At 41.8% G+C, this 19431-nt stretch overlaps 1 protein-coding gene across 1 annotated transcript in view; it reads left to right on the forward strand.

The window, feature by feature from the left end:
• The window catches only part of LOC109305295 (FRAS1-related extracellular matrix protein 1-like), a 111777-nt gene that overhangs the window by 47562 nt on the left and 44784 nt on the right, over positions 1 to 19431 (forward strand). The window contains 2 exon segments of the mRNA XM_019528293.1: positions 9301 to 9486; positions 10028 to 10224. Coding sequence (XP_019383838.1) covers positions 9301 to 9486; positions 10028 to 10224 — 383 coding nt within the window.

A 19431-nucleotide genomic window follows, 5' to 3' on the forward strand; every position in this document is an offset into this window, starting at 1 on the left:
GTCCCTAGAGCCCGAAGTCAATTCATCAGTCTCTGGCATGCCCAAGGGAGGCCTTTAGAGACCATCTTAGAGCAGCCTCACCAGTAGCTTTCTGGCTCTGGAGTGTGTGAGGGGGTGCAACATACTTGGGAACATCCCAGCTGGGGCACACTGACCTAGAGGTGGAGACGCTCCTCCTCAAATGCATACTGACACAATATTGTATCATTGGGGGGGGGGGGGTGTTTTAGCATCATTGTCTGAAACAGGCTGTCAGTTGTCTGCTAACATGGGTGATGGATTGTATTTCTGCCCAAACGGTTTGCTGTGCCACTTGCACTGAGTTACATAGATGGAGCAGGAGATCGTGATAGTGGAAGCAGCTGCCTGATTCTAAATTGTTCTTTTCTTGGGCATTTTAAGTCAAATTGAAATTCAAATGTTGCATTTTCAGTATAATTTATTGCTTGTCTGACTCCTCTGATCTACTTTGAAACTGTGTGTGTGTGTGTGTGTGTGTGTGTGTGTGTGTACCCTAAACAGTATCAGAAAGTTCCCCCACCTCTTATTCTTATGCAGCTTCTGCCACAGTAAAGAACATCAAAAGCCTCCTGTCTTTTAAAAATACTTTAATTTCAGCTCAAAAAAAAAAAAATCATGTTTCTCAGTAAATTTGGCTCTAGTGTCCAGGCACGTTATCATTCAATTCTTTTGCACAGCAGCAAGTACGCTATTGCTGTACAGATTTCAAGCTTAGCAGATTATTGTTCAAGCCATCAGCCTGGAGAAGAGCACTGCTTCAATAGGTTAATCTTCCTTTCAAGTTCAAAACCACCTGCTTTCCTCATTTCTTTCCCTCCTCCTCACCATCCTTCTCCCCCACCTGAGACTGTAGCAGCCTCTTGGAATAGGCAACTACTTTCTCTGCTGCTCTACTTTCTCCCAAGAACACAGGTACTCATCCTGTGGGCAGAATGGGTACCCCAACCATTGCCAGTTTTGCATTGGCTGTCTGTATAGTCTTCCAAGGGAGCACTGTTTTGTCCGTTAGTGCCTCCTAGTTACTGTTAAATAATAGATCTCCACCCCCAGACCAGCTGCAGCAAGTTCTGGTGGAAGTTGGGGTCTTTTGTCTTCTCTTGGATTTTCTGAAGCTGTATTATGTGAGATCCCTCTGATTTTTGTGGAGCTGTTATTTTCTTAAAGGTACAGCTGCTTTTAAGAATGGCTATTCTGAAATGAAAAATGGTAACCTATTAGTCAGTGAGGCCCACTCAGTCTACTGAACTGACTGCTACAGCATAGATTCCCACATACTGATGTTATTCCATGTACTGTGGGACATATACATTTTAAGCTGAGCTATAAAATTGTTCACTTTATAATGCTGTCAACTGGGACTAACCTCTTGTACTAAATAGAATCTTCTATTATAAAAGACAAATTATGCTCTTAAATGGACATATATATACCAAATAAAAATCTCTGGTCTATTTTTATTTTGTTCCTCTTTGTCCCCATTCTTTTTGAGCTATCTTGAAGTAACCATGTGGGACTAGTTATTTTTCTTCTTAAAAACTTTTATTATAAAATCTTAGGATTTCAATTAAACACTTTCTTTTTTAGTGAAAAGCCTCTCATTTTCTGCTCTTTTTGCAAACATGAAATATTTCTGTCTTTTGAATGAATTTTTTTTAGTGTTTGAATTTTTTGCCAAAACCCGAAAAAATTTTTGTGGAAGATTGGTTGAAAAGGATTTTTTTTGTATTTGTCAAAATGTTGTGCAGGACAAGCTACACTTTTCAGCCTACTCTAGAACTGGATTTACAGCTTAGATGCTTCTCATGGCCTTTATCTTCTAATACCTTACATGTGACTGAGAATCAAAAGATCTGAGGGTTATTCCTGGCTTTGTCACAAGTTTCTTATATGAACACAAGCACAACCTTTTTAAAGGGGTCTTCTAACTTTGACTGTTCCATGCTTTGTGGGGAGGGGGGTACCTTATGTGGAAAAAAGGTAGGATATGACTTTGAGAGGTTTTAAGTAGCCAAAGCTTATGTTTAGTTGGACATTTCCAAAAAAAACAGAGAAATATTTATGCCATTGTAAAAAGACCTTGGCTAAAAAGAACATTATGTACAATTCTGGTCACTCTCTTATTTCAGAAGGATGAATTCAAACTGGAAAAGATGTAGAGAAGGTCTAATAAGTTGATCTAGGGAAAGGAGAAGCTCATCTTGTTACTGCTAGGGACAGACATTTAAAAAGCCTGAGCCTGAATTGATTCAATCTTTGCAGGTTAGTCGAACCTGGCTCGGCTGAACTGGCTTGTAACTGGACAGACATTCTCTCTGGACTGAGGAAATTCAGGCACATGCCTGAAGTGGTGGAGGCTAGAAGTCCGGGGGGAAGGGGAGTGCCACAGCAGCCCTCCCTTGCCTTGGACAGTGCTGAGCTGAGGCGTGGTGTGGCCAGGGCTGTGCAGGACACTTTGATTAGGGAGGTTTCTCTGCACCATCCCAGGCTTTTCCCTTCTGGCTGCTCAAGGGGCGGGAATGTTGCCAGCCCCCAGCCCCTGCTACCACTCTGAGGCAAGGGGGGTAGAGGGGGTGGGGGTGCAGTGCATGCATCTGTTGAAGATACAGAACTTTTCAATCTTCCTCCCTGCTTCTTTATACTGTCTGCAGCAAACTGACAGGCAAGCAAGCCAGCAAGGGGCTGATAGCAATGTTAATCACCCCATCAGCAAAATAATATCCTCTCTCCATTAGTTCAAACTCTTCTTAATCAGTTTACCAGCTGACCTTTTGATTAGCTCCAAAAAGCCCTAATTGGTCACTGTTCTGTCTGCCTGTCCCAGTGAAATTGGAGAGACACACACAGACACCTCTCAGCATTAGCTAGCTAGCATACCACACACCTGGGGTCTGTGCTGTGGGAGATGGGAGGGAGGAGGGGATTCCTGCTTGAGCAGTGAGCAGCAAGGGGTGGGTAGGGCAGGAGAAGCCAGGCAGATATACCATGAATAAATTTTAGGCTAAAAAAAAGTTTCTGGTCATTGAAGGCAATGTTGTTTTGCTACAGACTTCTAATAAAAGTGGAGGAAAGAGCACAAAACTCCATACTTACTTTTTTTCAGATGGTGTTTAAGCAATTTCTGAAAGGCATTTTATGACATTGTTGCTTAGATTTTATGATGTAGGAGCCCCTTTCAAGTCCCACGTTCCAACAAATGTAGGCACTCAACTTTTACAAGAATTACTTATACATGCAAATTCAGACAGCACTTTTGAAAACAGGCTTCTAACCCTGACTCCATAATACATTACTAAGCAGCCTTTAGGAATGTTATGATATTTAATTTATTAATATTTGCAAATAACTTTGGGTCTTTGCGCAGAAGATACTGTAAAAGTTGATAATGCCCTGCTTTGCATGGGCATACTATTTTGTATGGAGAAGCATTAACTTCCTTGCAGTGCAGCTTTCAAGTTTACCACGCGTACCAGTCTATGGTCAGTTTGTCTGAATATAACTTGAGTGAAACTTTTCCAAATACATCCAGGCTCCTCTCTGTACAGGATTTACTCAGGTTTCATATGTATATGCTTTTCTTTTGTTCCCCCAAGTTCTCAGCTCTTGAATCTATTTGGATTGTTATTCAGGGAAGGATCTCATGACCTTTTCTACTTTCTGTGTGTTCTCCTATGAGTGTGATTTTTATTTTTATTTTGATCTCTATGTTCTGTGTAGGCTTTTTGTTTCTCTAGGAGGTGAAATAGGACATCGTGACTCTCAATGTCTCTGATGGAGAAGCTGGTTTAGATTATGGTTGTTGTTCCAATAAAGTTCTTCCTCCACCGGCACCACTTCACACTAGCCTCCCAGTCTATGATCTGAACATCACAACCCTACCCATTAACAACCAACATCCAACCCTTCATGTGAATATGTATTCTAGCATTTCTTTTTCTTTTTTCAGTGTATTTTTCAGCCTACATTCCCAGCTGATTTTTCTCCAGACTACAATTCAAAATGCATTGTCCCTGGTAATCTCGTCTGGCCTGGAGTGAGCCTGGCTGAATCAGAATGCATATCCAGTGCTTGGAAATGTTAGCGTATTCCCTAGGTTGTATAGCTTTTCATGGTACAGGGACAGAGTGCTACGCTATCATAAACCTCATGTCACACCGGAGCCAATAGTAATGCAATGCTTCTGTTCAGAGATGAGTCATGCTATTAAAACCATTTGGCTAATCAGTAAACGGAGAGATCTGCTACTCTGCAGACAATATAGTGTTTGCTTTGCCTTTGTGCATCACTTTAAATTTTGGATCCTTTGCAATTAGGATTTGAGGCATAGACAGCATCTAATCCAATTTATCCTATTCACTTTGGCAGTGCAAGTAATGCTGACAGCTTAAGGGAAATACTTAATTTGACTAAGTGTTTTAGTTTACTTCTTGAAACATTAAACCTTTTTGAAGCCATTAAAAGCCAAAGTACCACAGCACTGAGATGTATACAACATTGACCTACTTTATCAAGTCAATTACAATTGGTCTGATCTCGTTGCCTTTATTTAAGCAAAACTTCTGCTGACGGCAGTGAGGAATTTGCCTCAGCGAGGCCTGTAGGATTGGCTCCGATGTTTAGGGCAAATGATATTGTTTAACAGCAAGATATTAATACCATTTAAGAATATGGCATTTCAGCTTTGAAAGTGAAATGTGGAATATGGAGGTTTTGGGGCACAGCGTGGTTTGGGAGGTCTCCTCTTTCCTACACTGCTCATGTGACAAAGGAGGGGTGGATTCTGGCAGTACCGGGACGGTCTCAAATTCCCATGAAGAGGAGGAACTCCCTGCTGCTGTAAAGCTGCTGAAACTGGCTTCTGCACCAGTTGTTCCCCTGTGAAGGGTAATTCTCATTGCAATTCCAGGAAAGTAATTTAAAAGCACCTCTGAGACTGCTCCAGCAGATGTTGCAGCCAGTTGTCCTACAATTAGGATTCTATAATGAACTCCTTAAGGAGATTTACTATTCCAAGCAGAGTTTGGGAGGAGGATTGTGGCTTGTTGGTCGGTAGCAGAGTCTAGAAGTGTGTCTTCTTGGTGGCAATCTCCAGTTGTCATATCGGGAAGGCGCTAGACCTCCAAGAGACTATGAAAGAATGGAGATAATGGCAGCCACTTCTAAACTGTTCCTGGTCCGCAGCATGTGTTTTCCCTCCGTTCCTCCCCACTTCTGGTTTTCTTGCATTGCTGTCAACCCTGTGGTGTCATGACCCTGTACACAGTAAGCTCAAGGATCAGTGCTGTACCTGTTCCCTAAATGGCTGCATAAAATGAGAAAAAGTCTTCCTCAGTGCTAGGTGCAAGCTGCTACATTTGCAGTCAGGAAAACATGGAAAATATGGATGAAGAGCATGGAATGGGGAGAGGGGAAGGAGGGAAAGAGAGAGAGAGATTAAATGAGAACAGGTATGTAGATGTGTTCAAAGGATATAGCTACACAGCAAAATGAAGACATGACTGTAGCTACAGTGGGTTTCCCTCTCTGGGCTAGCATGAGTAACAATGCGAATGAATTCCACATGGACTATCAACCACAATATATTCCCAGCATCCTCTGAGGGGTTGTATTCTGGTTGGCCGTGCTATAGCCTGTGCCACTTCATGTGTCCCTTTGCTAGCTAGAGGAAAGCTAGTATAGGCATACATAGGTGCGCTACAATCAAACCTTCATGTTGCTTTGGAGATGTATACAAAAATCCAGATGTGGACTTAGAGCTCTCCAAAGCTCAGGTCATGTATGAGATCTGGCCTCTGCTTTGCGTCTGTCAGAAGTTACTCCTGTTGATTTGGATTCTGATTCTCAATTTCACTTGCAGAAAGCACTTAATTTTTTTTCCCAAAGGATCATTTAAAATGAACAGGGAAGAACTGATGGTTAACTATTGTACTTTCACAACACTGGAGCTTGGACCTAATATGGTGATGTCAAACTCGAATTTTAGGCTTTTTTAGAACACAGCACTGCCATGGCAGTGATTCTCAAGGGGGTGTTGCAACACTCTGGGGTGTACCTTTAACATCCTTTTGGGGGTGCATTCACATCCTTTCAAGGGTGCCACGCAATGTTAGCACTGTTAGGAGTGCAAGCATAATTCACATGATGAACCCAGAGATTTCAAATAGAAATCCACAGTACTGAAACCATTCTGACCTGATGTGGTTTTTCTAAGTTCTTTGCAACAGAAGAGTTGCTCTAGTACTTTCCTGTATTAAAAAAAAACAAGTGAAAACCAAGAGCTAGCATTTTCAGAGGGGTGCCTCTAGTCTACTGAGGGGTGCATTGAGTATAAAAAGGTTCAGAACTACTGCAATGGGTGCACTACATGCCCCATGGTGTTTATTTCCCTGACTTTCTGGGAAAATAGTCGATTCTATCTGTTAGGTATCTAAGCAGTGCTTCGGGTGTGATCCTATTCTACCCCAGCTGAGTCCCTGAAAATCTGTCTGTATGTCTACTTCTATAATGAGCCTTCATTTTACCCTTAAGGCTAAGTCAGAAAAAGTGGCTGTGAGAAGGAGGAGGACTCTCATCTCATTTGCAATAGTTATTCTGTGACTGACTTGGGTGGACTAGGATTGCAGCCAGATGTCCAATAGGTAACTGGATTATTTCCCTTCAAGCCTTGCTTAATACATTCCTTTTAAAGATGTGCACTGGCAAATTACAATACCACTGAGAATGGAAGGTCCAGAGATCCAGTAAGAGCGCAGAGCTTGGAAAATGGAAATGGTGCAGAAGAATGAGCAGGGTCACTGGTGCCGGCGCTCCCTTCCATCTGTGCAGGCGCGCTGCTAGCAGAAATGTTTCAGCAACGGGGTATTTTTTAACTCCTTTAAATTGGTCAGGTCTTTTCATTCCTTTTGATTTTTAAATATTTCCCCACACTCTCCCTTCCCCCATAGCCAGTTATTTGCCTGCTTTTGATAACAAAATGAAGCAGCTTCTTATGCAGGAAGGCAATGTGGCCGACCATTTAATGGAGACAGTACATGCAATTATATCTCTTAACACAGGATTTGTGCTTGCCTCCTGGGAGAACGGAGCATTGTTGTCCAGTAACTAGAGCAGGGGGAGTCAGTAATGTTCAACATCTCTGAAATCTGGCCGTGTCTGCCATTTAATGGGGCATTTAAGTATGGGAGAAACCAAAGTGAAAGGATTCTTCTAAAAATACTGACCATAATTCCTCCTATGGCACTGTTTCTCTGTTTTGTAAAACAGGTATGAAAATGACTGAAACTATTGTGGGAAGTGTAACTGTTGTATGAAGGGTAAGGCCTCAAGCCAGCCGTGCATTTAAGCTGTGCTGAACTTAATAGCAGATCCTCAAGGAGTTACTCACACCCTCAAAGGAAGCACATGTCTATTTGGTAGATTGCAATCCTAATGGATGTCTTTGGAAAGAGCACTGAGATACATATTAGAGTTATTTAGAATTTTGTAAAGACATCTTTTAAATGAGGAAAAAGTCCAGTCCACGTTGTTGTTGTTGTCAAGTCTTTTTTTTCCTCCCTGATTCTTTCTGTCCAGATCTGGCACAAAGTAACCAGTTGGCTAAATATAAAACTAACCCTGGTGTAGGACAAGATTGAGATGACAAGCCAAGAGTATATTTGAAACAACAAAATATTTATTATTGACTATTACAACGCAAAGTTAGATATTTAGGAGGGGTTGTTTCTTTGGAGCTAACGTGAAGAGCTGAACTTTTTGCACATATGTATGTGGGTAAATTGACATCGCTCTGGTTTTGATTCTCCATGACCCTACTTCAGATTTATGCCGTCCGTGTATGACTTAAAATCAATGGAGTCGCACTGGCATAAAACCAATGTAATGCAAGGTCCCCATCCCTGTGGTAATTTGCTGTCTCTGGTTGCATGCGGTGGTGACTCACTTCTCTGTGGGAGTACAGAGGTCTCATCTTAGGTGAGGTCAGCACATTTGGTCCCACAATTATAGCAGGGCCATGGCACTGCTCTTTTAAATCTCATGCACAGGGAAAGCAACAGCCCCTATAGCCCACAGCAGGGATGTCCAACTTCTCGGCACCCAGGGGCCACATGCTACCTGGGCCACAGTGCTGGGGAGGTGCATGAGGCATGAGCTGCAGACTGTGGCTCTCCCCCACTGTGCAGACAGCCCAAGCAGGGGACCCTAGCTCCCCTCTTCCCTTCCCAGTTGTACACGCCATGGGGGCAGCCCTCACTCTCATCACATGTGCAGTGCCCCCTCCCCTCCTGGCTTGATGAAGAACTCACCAAAAGCTTTCATAAGCTGCATCACAGGGTGACTATCTGCACCCCTTGATGCAGCTTATGAAAGCTTTTGGTGAGTTCTTCATCTGTTCTACTATGCCCAAGCCTACAGTGGCTATGAAGTGCTGAGGGCCCTCAATCCCCATAGGTTTTAAGAGAAAGAAAGTTATTCTTTCCACCTATCAGCTGCTCACAATCTTGCTGGATCAAGCCCTGCATCTGAAGGGTGGGGGCATGCCTGGGGAATGGGCTTGTCTACAGCTGTTTATAAAACTCCGCATCTCCTGAATACTCCATTTCCAAACCATTTGTTTTACATTCATTGCCCGCCCCTTTTATTTTTGCCTGTTTCTGCTGTTCAGTCTTTGGCATCAGATGGAAAGGCGTAGAGATGCTCATTAATGGCAGAGATACTAATTAACGCAACCTGATGGGGGTGGAATGATCCTGTTGGTCCTATGCATCCAAGAAAAACTTTTGTTGGCACCCATTCCAAATGTCCTATCATAAATTATAACTCATTTAAAAAAAAAGGAGCATTTGCACATAACCAGAAACCACAACATAATAATACGTAAAGTAAATTCTTATCTCAAAAGAAAGTAGTGTAAAAGCAAAATACATGATACAAAATACATGACCTAAAATGATTCTTCATTTACTTTTACTACAGTTGCTACTATTCCTAGTGGCCATTTCTGCCCCATCTCAACTCATAGCATCAACCTAGTATTGTGAAATTGTGAGAGTATTTTTCTCACAAATTCATACTCTTTATGTAGTTCATGTGAATTTCATTTAAAGAAATGAATAAGGAAAAGTTTAGGCCAAAGTTTGCATCTGCTAATGCTTAGCTTGAGACTATCAAGTGTTGCATGTTCTCTACCTCCTCTCTTGTTCCACTGGGCTGGAAATGGGTGGAATGGATGCCCAGCCCGAGGCTCATGGATGGTTAGAATAATGCTAACCTGGCTTTTCTCAGGGAACTTGTTTGTAGTGGATGAGGGATCTTCAGCATGTATCAGCTTGAACTATCTGAATGCTTCTGATGAGGACACACTCCCTGAGGAACTAAACTTCACGTTGGAGACAAACCCTCGGTATGGTTACCTAGAGAACATCTTTCCCTCACCTGGTTATGAGAAGAGCAATGCTGGACTCAATGTAAGTGAGTGTGATAATATAAATGTAATATATTCCTGAAAACAATTGGCTTTATCTGAGTATAATATAATAGAAGATAATTGAGACTTCATAGCTGTTTGTATAATTCTGGCCATAGGTAGGAGAGAAATATTATCTCACAGAAACAAGTTGCCTCTGGTTCACTGATCATTTATATATTTAAACATCATTACATCACATCAGAAAGCAATTGGGTCATCTTGTCTGTCATTCGCTGCACAATTGGTCTGCATAGCACTATTGTGAATGCTTTGTCCAATTTAATTTTAAATGATTCTAGCAAAAGGGCTTCCCGTACTCCCATGGGAAATTAATCCACGTGCCAATAGACCTCATTGCGTTGTTTTTTGGTCTCATTCATAATGGTCAGATATGAGCCTGCATTGCAGTTTGGTTCCAAACTTCCCTGCATTCTCAAGCGATGGCCATATCTCTAATAGTGCTTGACTTCAAGAAACTTTTAGACTTTTAGAATCACTTTAAATATTCCATATTTCTAATCCTAGTTCTTACTCTCAACCAAGGCTCATTCAGTCTTCGGAGTCTCCGGGCTGGTTATATCAACTATGTTCAGTCTAAGCACGAGCAGCTGGAACCCACTGCTCATCACTTCATGATTGCGGTTAGTGATGGCCTGCACAAGTCCATGGCGGTGCCATTCTATGTTATCATCAATCTGGTTAATGATGAAATCCGAGATCTTCGACTCAAGAACGTAACAGTAAGCATGATCTTATTACCCAACGTAAACCTCTGATTCCATCCTTCTTGGAGCTGATCCCTGATTGCTTACTCTAAGATTATTTTGCAGTTAGAAGGAGCTAACTCAAAAGCACTTCAGCTTAAATTTTGCCCCACCCTTATTAATAACTAGAAATGGGCTTGAGCCTTTCGATTCTGACCCTAATTTTTGTCTGTTCCACCGTGGAATAGGTATCACCTGTGAAGCTCAGATCAGGACCCAGATTCTCTAATTATTGCAGATGTTCAGTGCTCAGATTGTGGTTCAGGTCCCTTTGTGCAACAGTATTTACTAAATTTGGGTTTCTTTTTTTCTTTAATTGGCAGAAAGTTATTACTTGGATCAGGGGAAGTAAATGGTTTTATTAGCAAGGAAAAATCGAAAGGGCATGACAGTTAACTTAACTGGATACGTTGTTGTTTTTCTTGCTGTGTTGCAGTAGTTCCTAGGAAAACTGATTGAGAACCATTATTTTAGCCCTGTAGGAACATAGGATGAAATACAGCGACTGCCCCTGCTATCTTACAGTCGATGTAAATGAGTGCATAGATGTAATTTTCTCCTTTGATACCATTCGTGGTCTCTGGTCATGCTTATGTGACATCTGTGCTCTGGCTGGGGGCTGTGCTGTGAAGCACGTCCTGCTCCTTCTGGGTTTGCCAACCTACAAAAATGAGGCAAAGTAGGCCCCTTGGAGCAGCCCTGCAGATTCATGCAGCACAGCTCCTGGACACGCTCTGTGTCTGCCTCTCTCTAATTGTCCGCTTACGTAATGAAGATGAGTTTATACTCACATCTGTGGGCACGCGCAAACCTGGAGGCTGCCTTGCTGCTAGTTGAGTAGCTGGCCCAACCTCCTAGTCTATCAGCTGAAATATCATTTTAGCATCAGTTTTGGGGTAAAATCCAGAGGCTGAACACTTTATGGGACTTGTCATTGATTACATTTCAGTAATCAAATGACTGTTGTAATCTGTTTTCTGTGACTTGTTATGACGTCAGCATTTATAGAACTATTCTTGGGCAAAAAAAGAATTAAGTTGCTGGTGTTTTGATATTAAACTAGAATGCCTGTAGCCAGTTAGATGAGCACTAATGAAGGCTGATTTTTACTTTCTGGCTGTAACCAAGAAGGCATTAGAATGAGTCGCACACTCATTTTCAGTAGGAATAAATTGGGAGGTTGGAAACTAGAAAAAAGAATAAAGTAGTGGCCCAGCTTGATCATATCTGAAATCCATCTAGTCCAGCCTTGTGCTTCTAACAGGGGCCAGCTCCAAGTATTGCAGCTGAAGGTGTAAGAAGCCCATGGGCAGTAGATAATCCGCAGCATATTCCACTCTTTCTTCCCCCATCCCCCGTGTCCACGTTTGGTCTCATCCTGGTCTCTAACTGTTAGAGATCATCTTAAATCCTGAAACATGAAGTTTAACTGCTGTCCCATAATTGTTGTTAGCAGTAGCTAGCCTGATCTAAATAAACACCTAATCCCCTTTTGAATCATGAAAAACTATGAGCTACAAGGCTTGCAGTGATTCAGTAGGTGCCATCCAGTGAATGACTGCCACAGTGTAGTGTTATGAAGATCCATACTGTTACACAAGTCTTTTCTTAGATGCAGAAGAATTACTGGGTCTTGACCACTTTTGCTCATGCAAGATCCACTTGACCACTGTTGTGAAGGTATACCGTGTTAATCCCAGTCACCGTTCAGCGTAGGCTCTTGCATTCTGTTTCACTGGATTTCTTGCCTTGGCTCCCATTTGCAAATGGAAAAGACTTTGCTCCTAACCAGGTCTTTGTAGAAAACGTTCTAGCAAGCGAAGATATTTTTGCAAGTCAAAGCGAAAAGAGTTTTGGGCCTTTTTCCCTGACTCTCGCCGGCTATCACAATGGAAACTTTTGGGATGTTTTGGACCCTGATGGTATCAGTCCTAGAAAGTCTTGGTTCTTGGAAAGGCCAGGAGGGTGAGCTGGCAGAAAAAAACAATGTTGAGATTAACTGTTTCCATTGAGTGAGCTGCTTTTGATGAACTGTCATTTTCTGACCAACAATTGATTGATTGATTGGAAAATTTCTAACCTGATTTTCTAACCAGTATTTTCTAACCAGTTTTAATACCATGTGATTTAATGATTAATCATACAACCTGAGTGGCAGATTTCATATATGCAGAAATGATTGATGTATAAGGCTATTCATAAAATCTCTAAGGATGAAGTTGTTAAGATCCATACGTTTGTCAAACTGCCAGTTATTGCCTGGGCTTTGATTGGTTTCTGAATTGCATTGCAAATGCTTGTTCATCACAGAAATCAGAAAGGGTGACTATTTTGGAAAGGGTAGGGGGAATAGGGAAAATCAGGATTCCTGTTTTGAGAAGCAAGACTTGGCCACTGGGATCAGCATCAGACAGGAAAAAGGAGTGAAGGAAGCTAAAGACAGAAGGCTGCCTTAAAGAGGAGTTTAAAGTCTGTCTGCACAGCGAAACGAAAGAGTGCTTGCAATATTTTCCCACATACCTGTGCTAACTTTAACTAGGTTAGCTGGGGTAATAACAGGAGTGAAAATGTAGTGGAAGATTATACAACATCACTGGGGACCTGGGGATGTACTTAGATTAGTGTTGCCCTCTTTATTATCCTTGTTACCTGTGCATGCATGTGTCCGTCCATGGTACAGCACCTTCATTTTGGTGTGTAGATGGTATGGTAGTTATCTAAACTAGTGTGACATCCAGCCCCTTCTGCCTGTAAGTTACTTCACCCATTTTTTCACCAGTTCATTTTTTAATATAACCTAGTTATGATGATGGCAAAGAGAGTGATACAGAGACCGACACTGGCTGAAACTGGACCTATAATAATAAAGGAGACGTGTTGTTTAATAGCAAATGCCATATCTTTTATTCTTCTTTATTCAACAGCAAAAGCCGTTAAAAACACTTAAACCAAGCAGGGTTATTAAATGCTACAGTCATTTTTTTGGATAAGATTCTTGTAGAATATGATTTCATAATCTGCTGTCTCTAGTGAACGACAAGACCACTGTAAACACTCAATATTCAAATAGAAAATTGTTTCTTGTAGGCTTCCATGGCACAAAATAAAAGCTCTGTAAATCTGGGCCTCCATATGTGGCTCTCAGCTGGTGTAAGTCCCTGAATGAATTACAAGTGAACAGAGAAATTAATGCTCCACACATGGTGGCCAAACTTGAAAGTGAAAATTGCAACTGAGAATATACTGCAGTGGATTGTGAAATATTTGAAGATAAATGAAAGCGTGAGTCCTTGTTGATATAATGCATCAATGATGCATTTCAAGGGATACACAACTGGTATGCTGAGAAATTCTAATACGGCGATCATATGGGGCAGGTTGAAAAGTATTTTTTTAAATTGAACAATGAATTATAATCAGAGAGCAAGTTAAAAAGGAACGAGGACAAGTGAATCCTTACCATATATTTGAAAGGAGGACAAATCCTTTTATTTCTCTCTCTCTCTTTTTTTTTTAATCCTGAAATTACCTATTTGATAGTATTGGTGTGTGTTATTGCATTCCAAGCTTTTATAATTTTCAAAGAAACTTCTCTTTTTAAAGAAGGGTGGCTTATACAAGAGTGTTTGCAACTATTTGAAAAGTGGGATCTTTTCTCCTTCTTCCAGCCTTAGTGGAGAAGTTGGAGCAGGACTTGTGTGTTAGGATGAGTGCGAAAGGAGGCCTGTGTCTGCTGTGCTCACGCGAAGCAGAGCAAAACAGGAAAAATAATAAAAAAACCAAAGCCCTCTTTAATCCACTCATCAGCGTCATTGTTTCACATAGGCTGTACGAGTAAAACGAAGTGTTCTGAAAGAGGTGGATTTAGCAAAGGGGTCGCGCTACTTTAAACAATATCAATTAATTTAATTGAACTGCATTGTGTTTTTCCATGGCCGGGATTCTAACTGTTGAATCAGGTCTTGAGTACTAGATGCAAAAATCAGCGATTGACATCTGTTTTGATCCTGAATGAGCTCTGTCCTTTCATGATGCCAACAGAGCATTCGGAAGAATGCTGCAACATAAGGCAACAGCAAAAGAGTTAAAGACAATATGGTGCTACAGTGCATTTTATATATCACCACAAAGCATTGAGGCTGTTTAGGGAACGAGCCCTGTCAATTGTTAGGCGCAGTGTTATATAAAGCCATTTATTTACATTTGTCACGAGAGCAAGTGGGACAGAGCAGTGGACAGCATGCGGGACTAGCAGCCAGGAACTCTCAAGCATCTGCAAACAAACTAAGATTTTCTCGAATTTGCTCATTGTATTTATTTGGCCAGTTTTTTGGCAAGTGCTATTTTAAAACCCAGATGTGCTCTTTGACAGTTGCAGTTTGCACTGTTTGTGAGTTGCATTTGGTCACATAAAATGCACAGTGTTTTGTACGTGGATATGCCTTGTACTCGGGATCAGGGGCAAGCAATACATCTGGGGCTTGTAGGAGTTTGGGAAGCAGCAGATAAACAGTTTGTAAGCTTTTGGGTCAGTGGACTGTCTCCTTGGCACTGTTTATGCAGTGCTTAGCATACTGCTTTCCTGGCCCGTAACTGAGGCATCTAACTGCCACAGTACAAATAAATGAGACTATCTAGGCAATTTTAACTACCCTCAATTTTGAAGGGTGTGATGAAAGTTTTGTCTTAATTTTTTTTAACTTTCTAATTGCTAAGTCACTGGGAAACTATTTCAAACTGCATCCGTCATGTAAAATTTACCATAGTGGGTATGAATGATGAACTGTGGCATCTTAACTTTTTGCTGTATGCAAGTATGGTACTGGAGCATATGGTAAGCTTAAAATGTGTTCTTTTCACAACTATTCATAGAAGAAAACTCAGTCTAATCTAATTTAAATGCAAGCAAATATTCCACGAACTGTTTTCTGGTGATATTTGCCCAACCTTTATTTATGTATTTTATAATTAGCACTGTGTTTGGGTTTGTAAGCACGTGTTATAGATTTTTTTTTTAATGTAAAATGACTTGGATACTTCCCTTAGCAAAGCTGTGGCTGCATGCTTCAAAGGCAATCTGCAAGGCATGATTTTTTTTACAAGGGTGAAATTCTCTTGCTGTCAGATAACTTGTACAGAGAAGGCCTGTTCCTGGTCACATTTAAAATCAATGCCATAATCCCCATTGATTTCACTGCTGCAGGATCTTACCCAGCATCTCTTAGAGGCTGGGTGAAGAGGCTGGTGAATGGCTGGGCCTAACACTTACACTCAAAACATGTCTGAAAGACATTAAATATATGAATGGCTCACATAAGGCACATTTTTTTTAAAACATCAGTGTGATTAATCACTGGACCAAACTACCCGTAGAAGCAGTATACTTGCAATCTAAGGTCCTTATTTTGAGACAGGATGCCTTTCTGGGGACAAGTATGGAGCAAGAGAAGCTTGTTGAAATTTTATAGCCCTTGCTTCACAAGATCATTTAAGAGATCCTGTTTGGCCTTCATAATTGTGACTAGATGAATTACATATTACCAGTTTGTACTTATTTATCCCTGCTGGCAAACTCTCCCCCTCCCCCATCAACTTTTGGCCATTGAATTACAATGATTACATTTCATTTTGTCTGAAATTCAGGATGAGCGTGATTTTTTTTTTTCAGCCCAGCTCTAGTTTTTGGCTGAATTTCTACAACGCTCTCTTTCAAGTCAAAGGATGATTTCCATTCCCCTCCCCATGTTTTTTTTTTTCTTTTGCCTAGGCGCTGCACTGCTATTTCAGTGGCATTAATCATAAGCAGTTTTTCGCCAAGAAAAATAAAAATGGCAGCACGAATTTTACACAACATAGTAAAACTAAATATAATCCATCTAAGCTAGATGGAGAAATCTAGCAATTCATTTAATACCCTTGTCAGTTTGCTATCTTGGGGTATGTACCAGTGTTCAAACCATCTGGCTGGTGTTTAGCTACTTGGTTTCAGGCACTTGAAACCCAACTGGATGAAAGCTGTACAAAGGTGCTAGGAGCTGTCTGTGTGCTCTGCAGACAGTCTGCACCATGGAAAGCACCCGGCCAGGGGACCCCGGAGCACTCATCCAGCACGCTTTGCAGGTTCTCCTGTCTGCCTGAAACCAGGACAGCCCAGGGCACTAGTCAGGGCTGATGGTCTCAAGGGATCACACCCTCCCCTCCGAACACTGCCCTCCTTCCAGCTGTCAGACAGCAGACCCAGAGTAGGCTGCAGGCTGCCATGGGGGCTGGGGGGAATCTACATCTGCAACGCTTCACGTTGGTGCCCTCAGCCCGATGTGTGGGACTGCAGGTGAAGGCAGGGCTCTGAAGTGCTGTGGAGGGGGTGGGCATGGCACGCCCCTCTCCCGGCAGGACATCAAACCCCAGACTTGCAGCCCCACAGCGAGGGGGGACCTGTTGGAGGTGTTGGGGGACTATGACTCAGGCTGCAGCAGGAGACTGCACCCTGTGTCACAGCCTCTCTCTTCTGGGGAGGGGAGGGCCGGAGTGAATTGCAAAGTTTTTTGGTGAATCAAAAAATTGAAAACAATTTCCTTTGACCCCACAACTATTTTGTTTTCAAGGGGTTTTCTTTCACTTTTTAATAAACAGCATAGGCGACTGGTAGGTGGTGCATGGGGGTGCACATGCCTCCCCTGAAGGGGCCAGTGCCCCCCCGATGACCCCCCCGGTGCTGTCGGTAGTGCTGGTGCCCCCCTAACAGGGCTGCCACCGTCGGTGGCTTCTGCGGGTGCCCCCCCCAGATTCAGGAGGCACCAGTCACTCATGATGAACAGAAATCAACACTAATTTTTGGAATGCTTTTGCTGAACAGAAATTGCACTTATATTTAACTTAAAAAGTGTAGTTTCTGGTCAGCCAAAACATTCCCCAAATTAGTTTGCTAAAGTGAGTCGTTTTAGTGGGCCAAATATTCCAAAAATGTATGTTGATTTCAGCAGGTTTTGATTTTATATATTTATAAAATAGTATTTATTATAATATATAATGTATACACACATGCGTGCGTGTGTGTGTGTGTGTGTGTGTGTGTGTGTGTGTGTGTATGGTGTGTATGTGATATAATCCCTAAAATATTGCTCCATTCTATCCTCTTATTTGATAAAACTGAAATTGTTTTGAATCCCTTGGAGATGTGGTCAATATAAGAAATGCTGCTAATTCCATGTTGGGTTATTAAAAATCATAGAGATTTAAGCATCTAATAGGCTGGCTGTGTTTTGCAACTCATTCAGATTAGACCATGAACCAAGGCTGAACAGTTTGCCTTTGGGTTTCCAGTTCCACCCGCCTGGACCCACCCCTAACTCAGTATGCAGTACAGTAAATGCCCCCAACATGCCTGTTGGAAATAATCTTCTGTTATGGTCCTTTATGAGAGAATTTGCTGCACAAAGGTATATTTTTTATAAAAGTCCAGTTCCACTCCAGTAACACGACTAACCAGAACAAACACCACTTCACATGTAGTGAGGCTTTCTCTAGTTGCAGCAAAATAAAATCATTTCCTTGGGATCACCAGTTTGCTTGCATTCTCCCAGTTAGAAGATAAAAAAAAATAGTTTACTTATAGAGTCCAAATGATATACCTGTTGAATTATGTAATGTAGTACATGACCTGCTTAGACGCACTTGTTTGCTTTTTCATGACATTGAGATATACAACCTACACATGAACAAAAGTGTTGGCTTTGTACTGTATTATAATTTCGTTTTCAATGCAAAACAAGTACATGCGGTATTTTCTTTTTAAAGGTGTGTATGCTGTGAGGGGGGAAAGATCATACAATACAAATAGGCTTTTCATTCCAGATAAAATCTCGAGTTCCCTGCATGAAGGCAGTGCAGGCAAATCTGACACCTGTGGAGTCATCCAACTTCCATCTATCTGGAGGAAGGAGCCCACATAAATCTATTTAAGGACAGTAATAAAAATCAGATGCTGTGCTCTACTGTGTCCTGGGGCCCCTTGAAACTGCCTGCCTGTCTGAATCAGCCCTGGATAAAAAAACTTGTCCAAATCTTGCGTTCTCTTCCTCGTGTGCATCTGGTCTCCAGAAATAATTTTTATAAACAATTTCCAGTATAAACACTCATCTTTCTGTCTTTCAGCACTAAAAGCCTTCAGAGGAGTCTCTTAGGAAATGTATAGGTGTCTCCAGTATCTTTCAGTCTAGTATTCAATTCTCCCTTTCGGCAGTACCTAAAGATGTGCCTTCCCCTCCCCTCCCTGTTCCCTCTACTTTCTTCTAGATAACAGAAGGTGACTTCTGTGCGATAGGACTTGGGACTCTGAATACTGAAGATCTGGATGTCCCTCAGGATGTGCTGACGTTCTCCATTGCTAGCCCTCCTGTTCATGGATTGATATTAAATGGAATCTATGGCAGAGACATCAGTCGGGACAAGCCGCTGAACTCAGCAGTGCTTCATCAAGACTTACAAATTCACAGCGTTTCCTTGGCCGAGCTCAAGCCAGGTCTGAGTAATGGAACTTTGGCTTCCCTTCGCTGGGCTTTCCTGTCTGTACACTTCCCCTGCATCAGGGCTGCATGGATTATATATGATTGCACGCGAACAAAATGTTCTTCTGGTCTCGTGGTGTTAACAGGCTGTGATGAGGCTTGGCTTAATTACAGTCACTCTTGTGGCCTGTTCTGGAGGAACGTGGCCCTCCATTCATAGGATGTTTTGTCTTTACCGAATGCAACTTTTAAAAGGCTGGGGTCAGATCCTGGGTTCTGAATGCTTAATAATTTTCATTTATCAGCTTTGCAGTACAAGTGCTTGCCTCTGATTACCACTAGATTTCCATTGCATGAGCTGTGGATGTCCTCTGCTGGAAGCCACAATTCATTGCAGCTGGCTCAGTATTTGTTTAAGCTTTTCAGCCTTGAGAGAGGAGATTGAATTGCAGACTCCTGAATAGTTTCTGTGCAAATTGAGCTGGTGACTTCCTACTGCAACAGAAAGAACTGAGGCCTTCTAGTCACTCGGACTGTAATGCATATGTACTACATTGACTCTCTGGCTTGTTTGAACATTAACAGCATTTTGTGGTTTTCTGCAAGCATAAGGGAACAATTGTACAATCTTCCCCCATCTTCTTCCCTCCTGCCACCCTTTTTTTTTTTTTTTTTT

Source organism: Gavialis gangeticus, unplaced genomic scaffold (genome assembly GCF_001723915.1).
Source record: "Gavialis gangeticus isolate Ggan-Ray unplaced genomic scaffold, GavGan_comp1, whole genome shotgun sequence".
In the NCBI taxonomy this organism is placed as follows: Eukaryota; Metazoa; Chordata; order Crocodylia; family Gavialidae; genus Gavialis; species Gavialis gangeticus.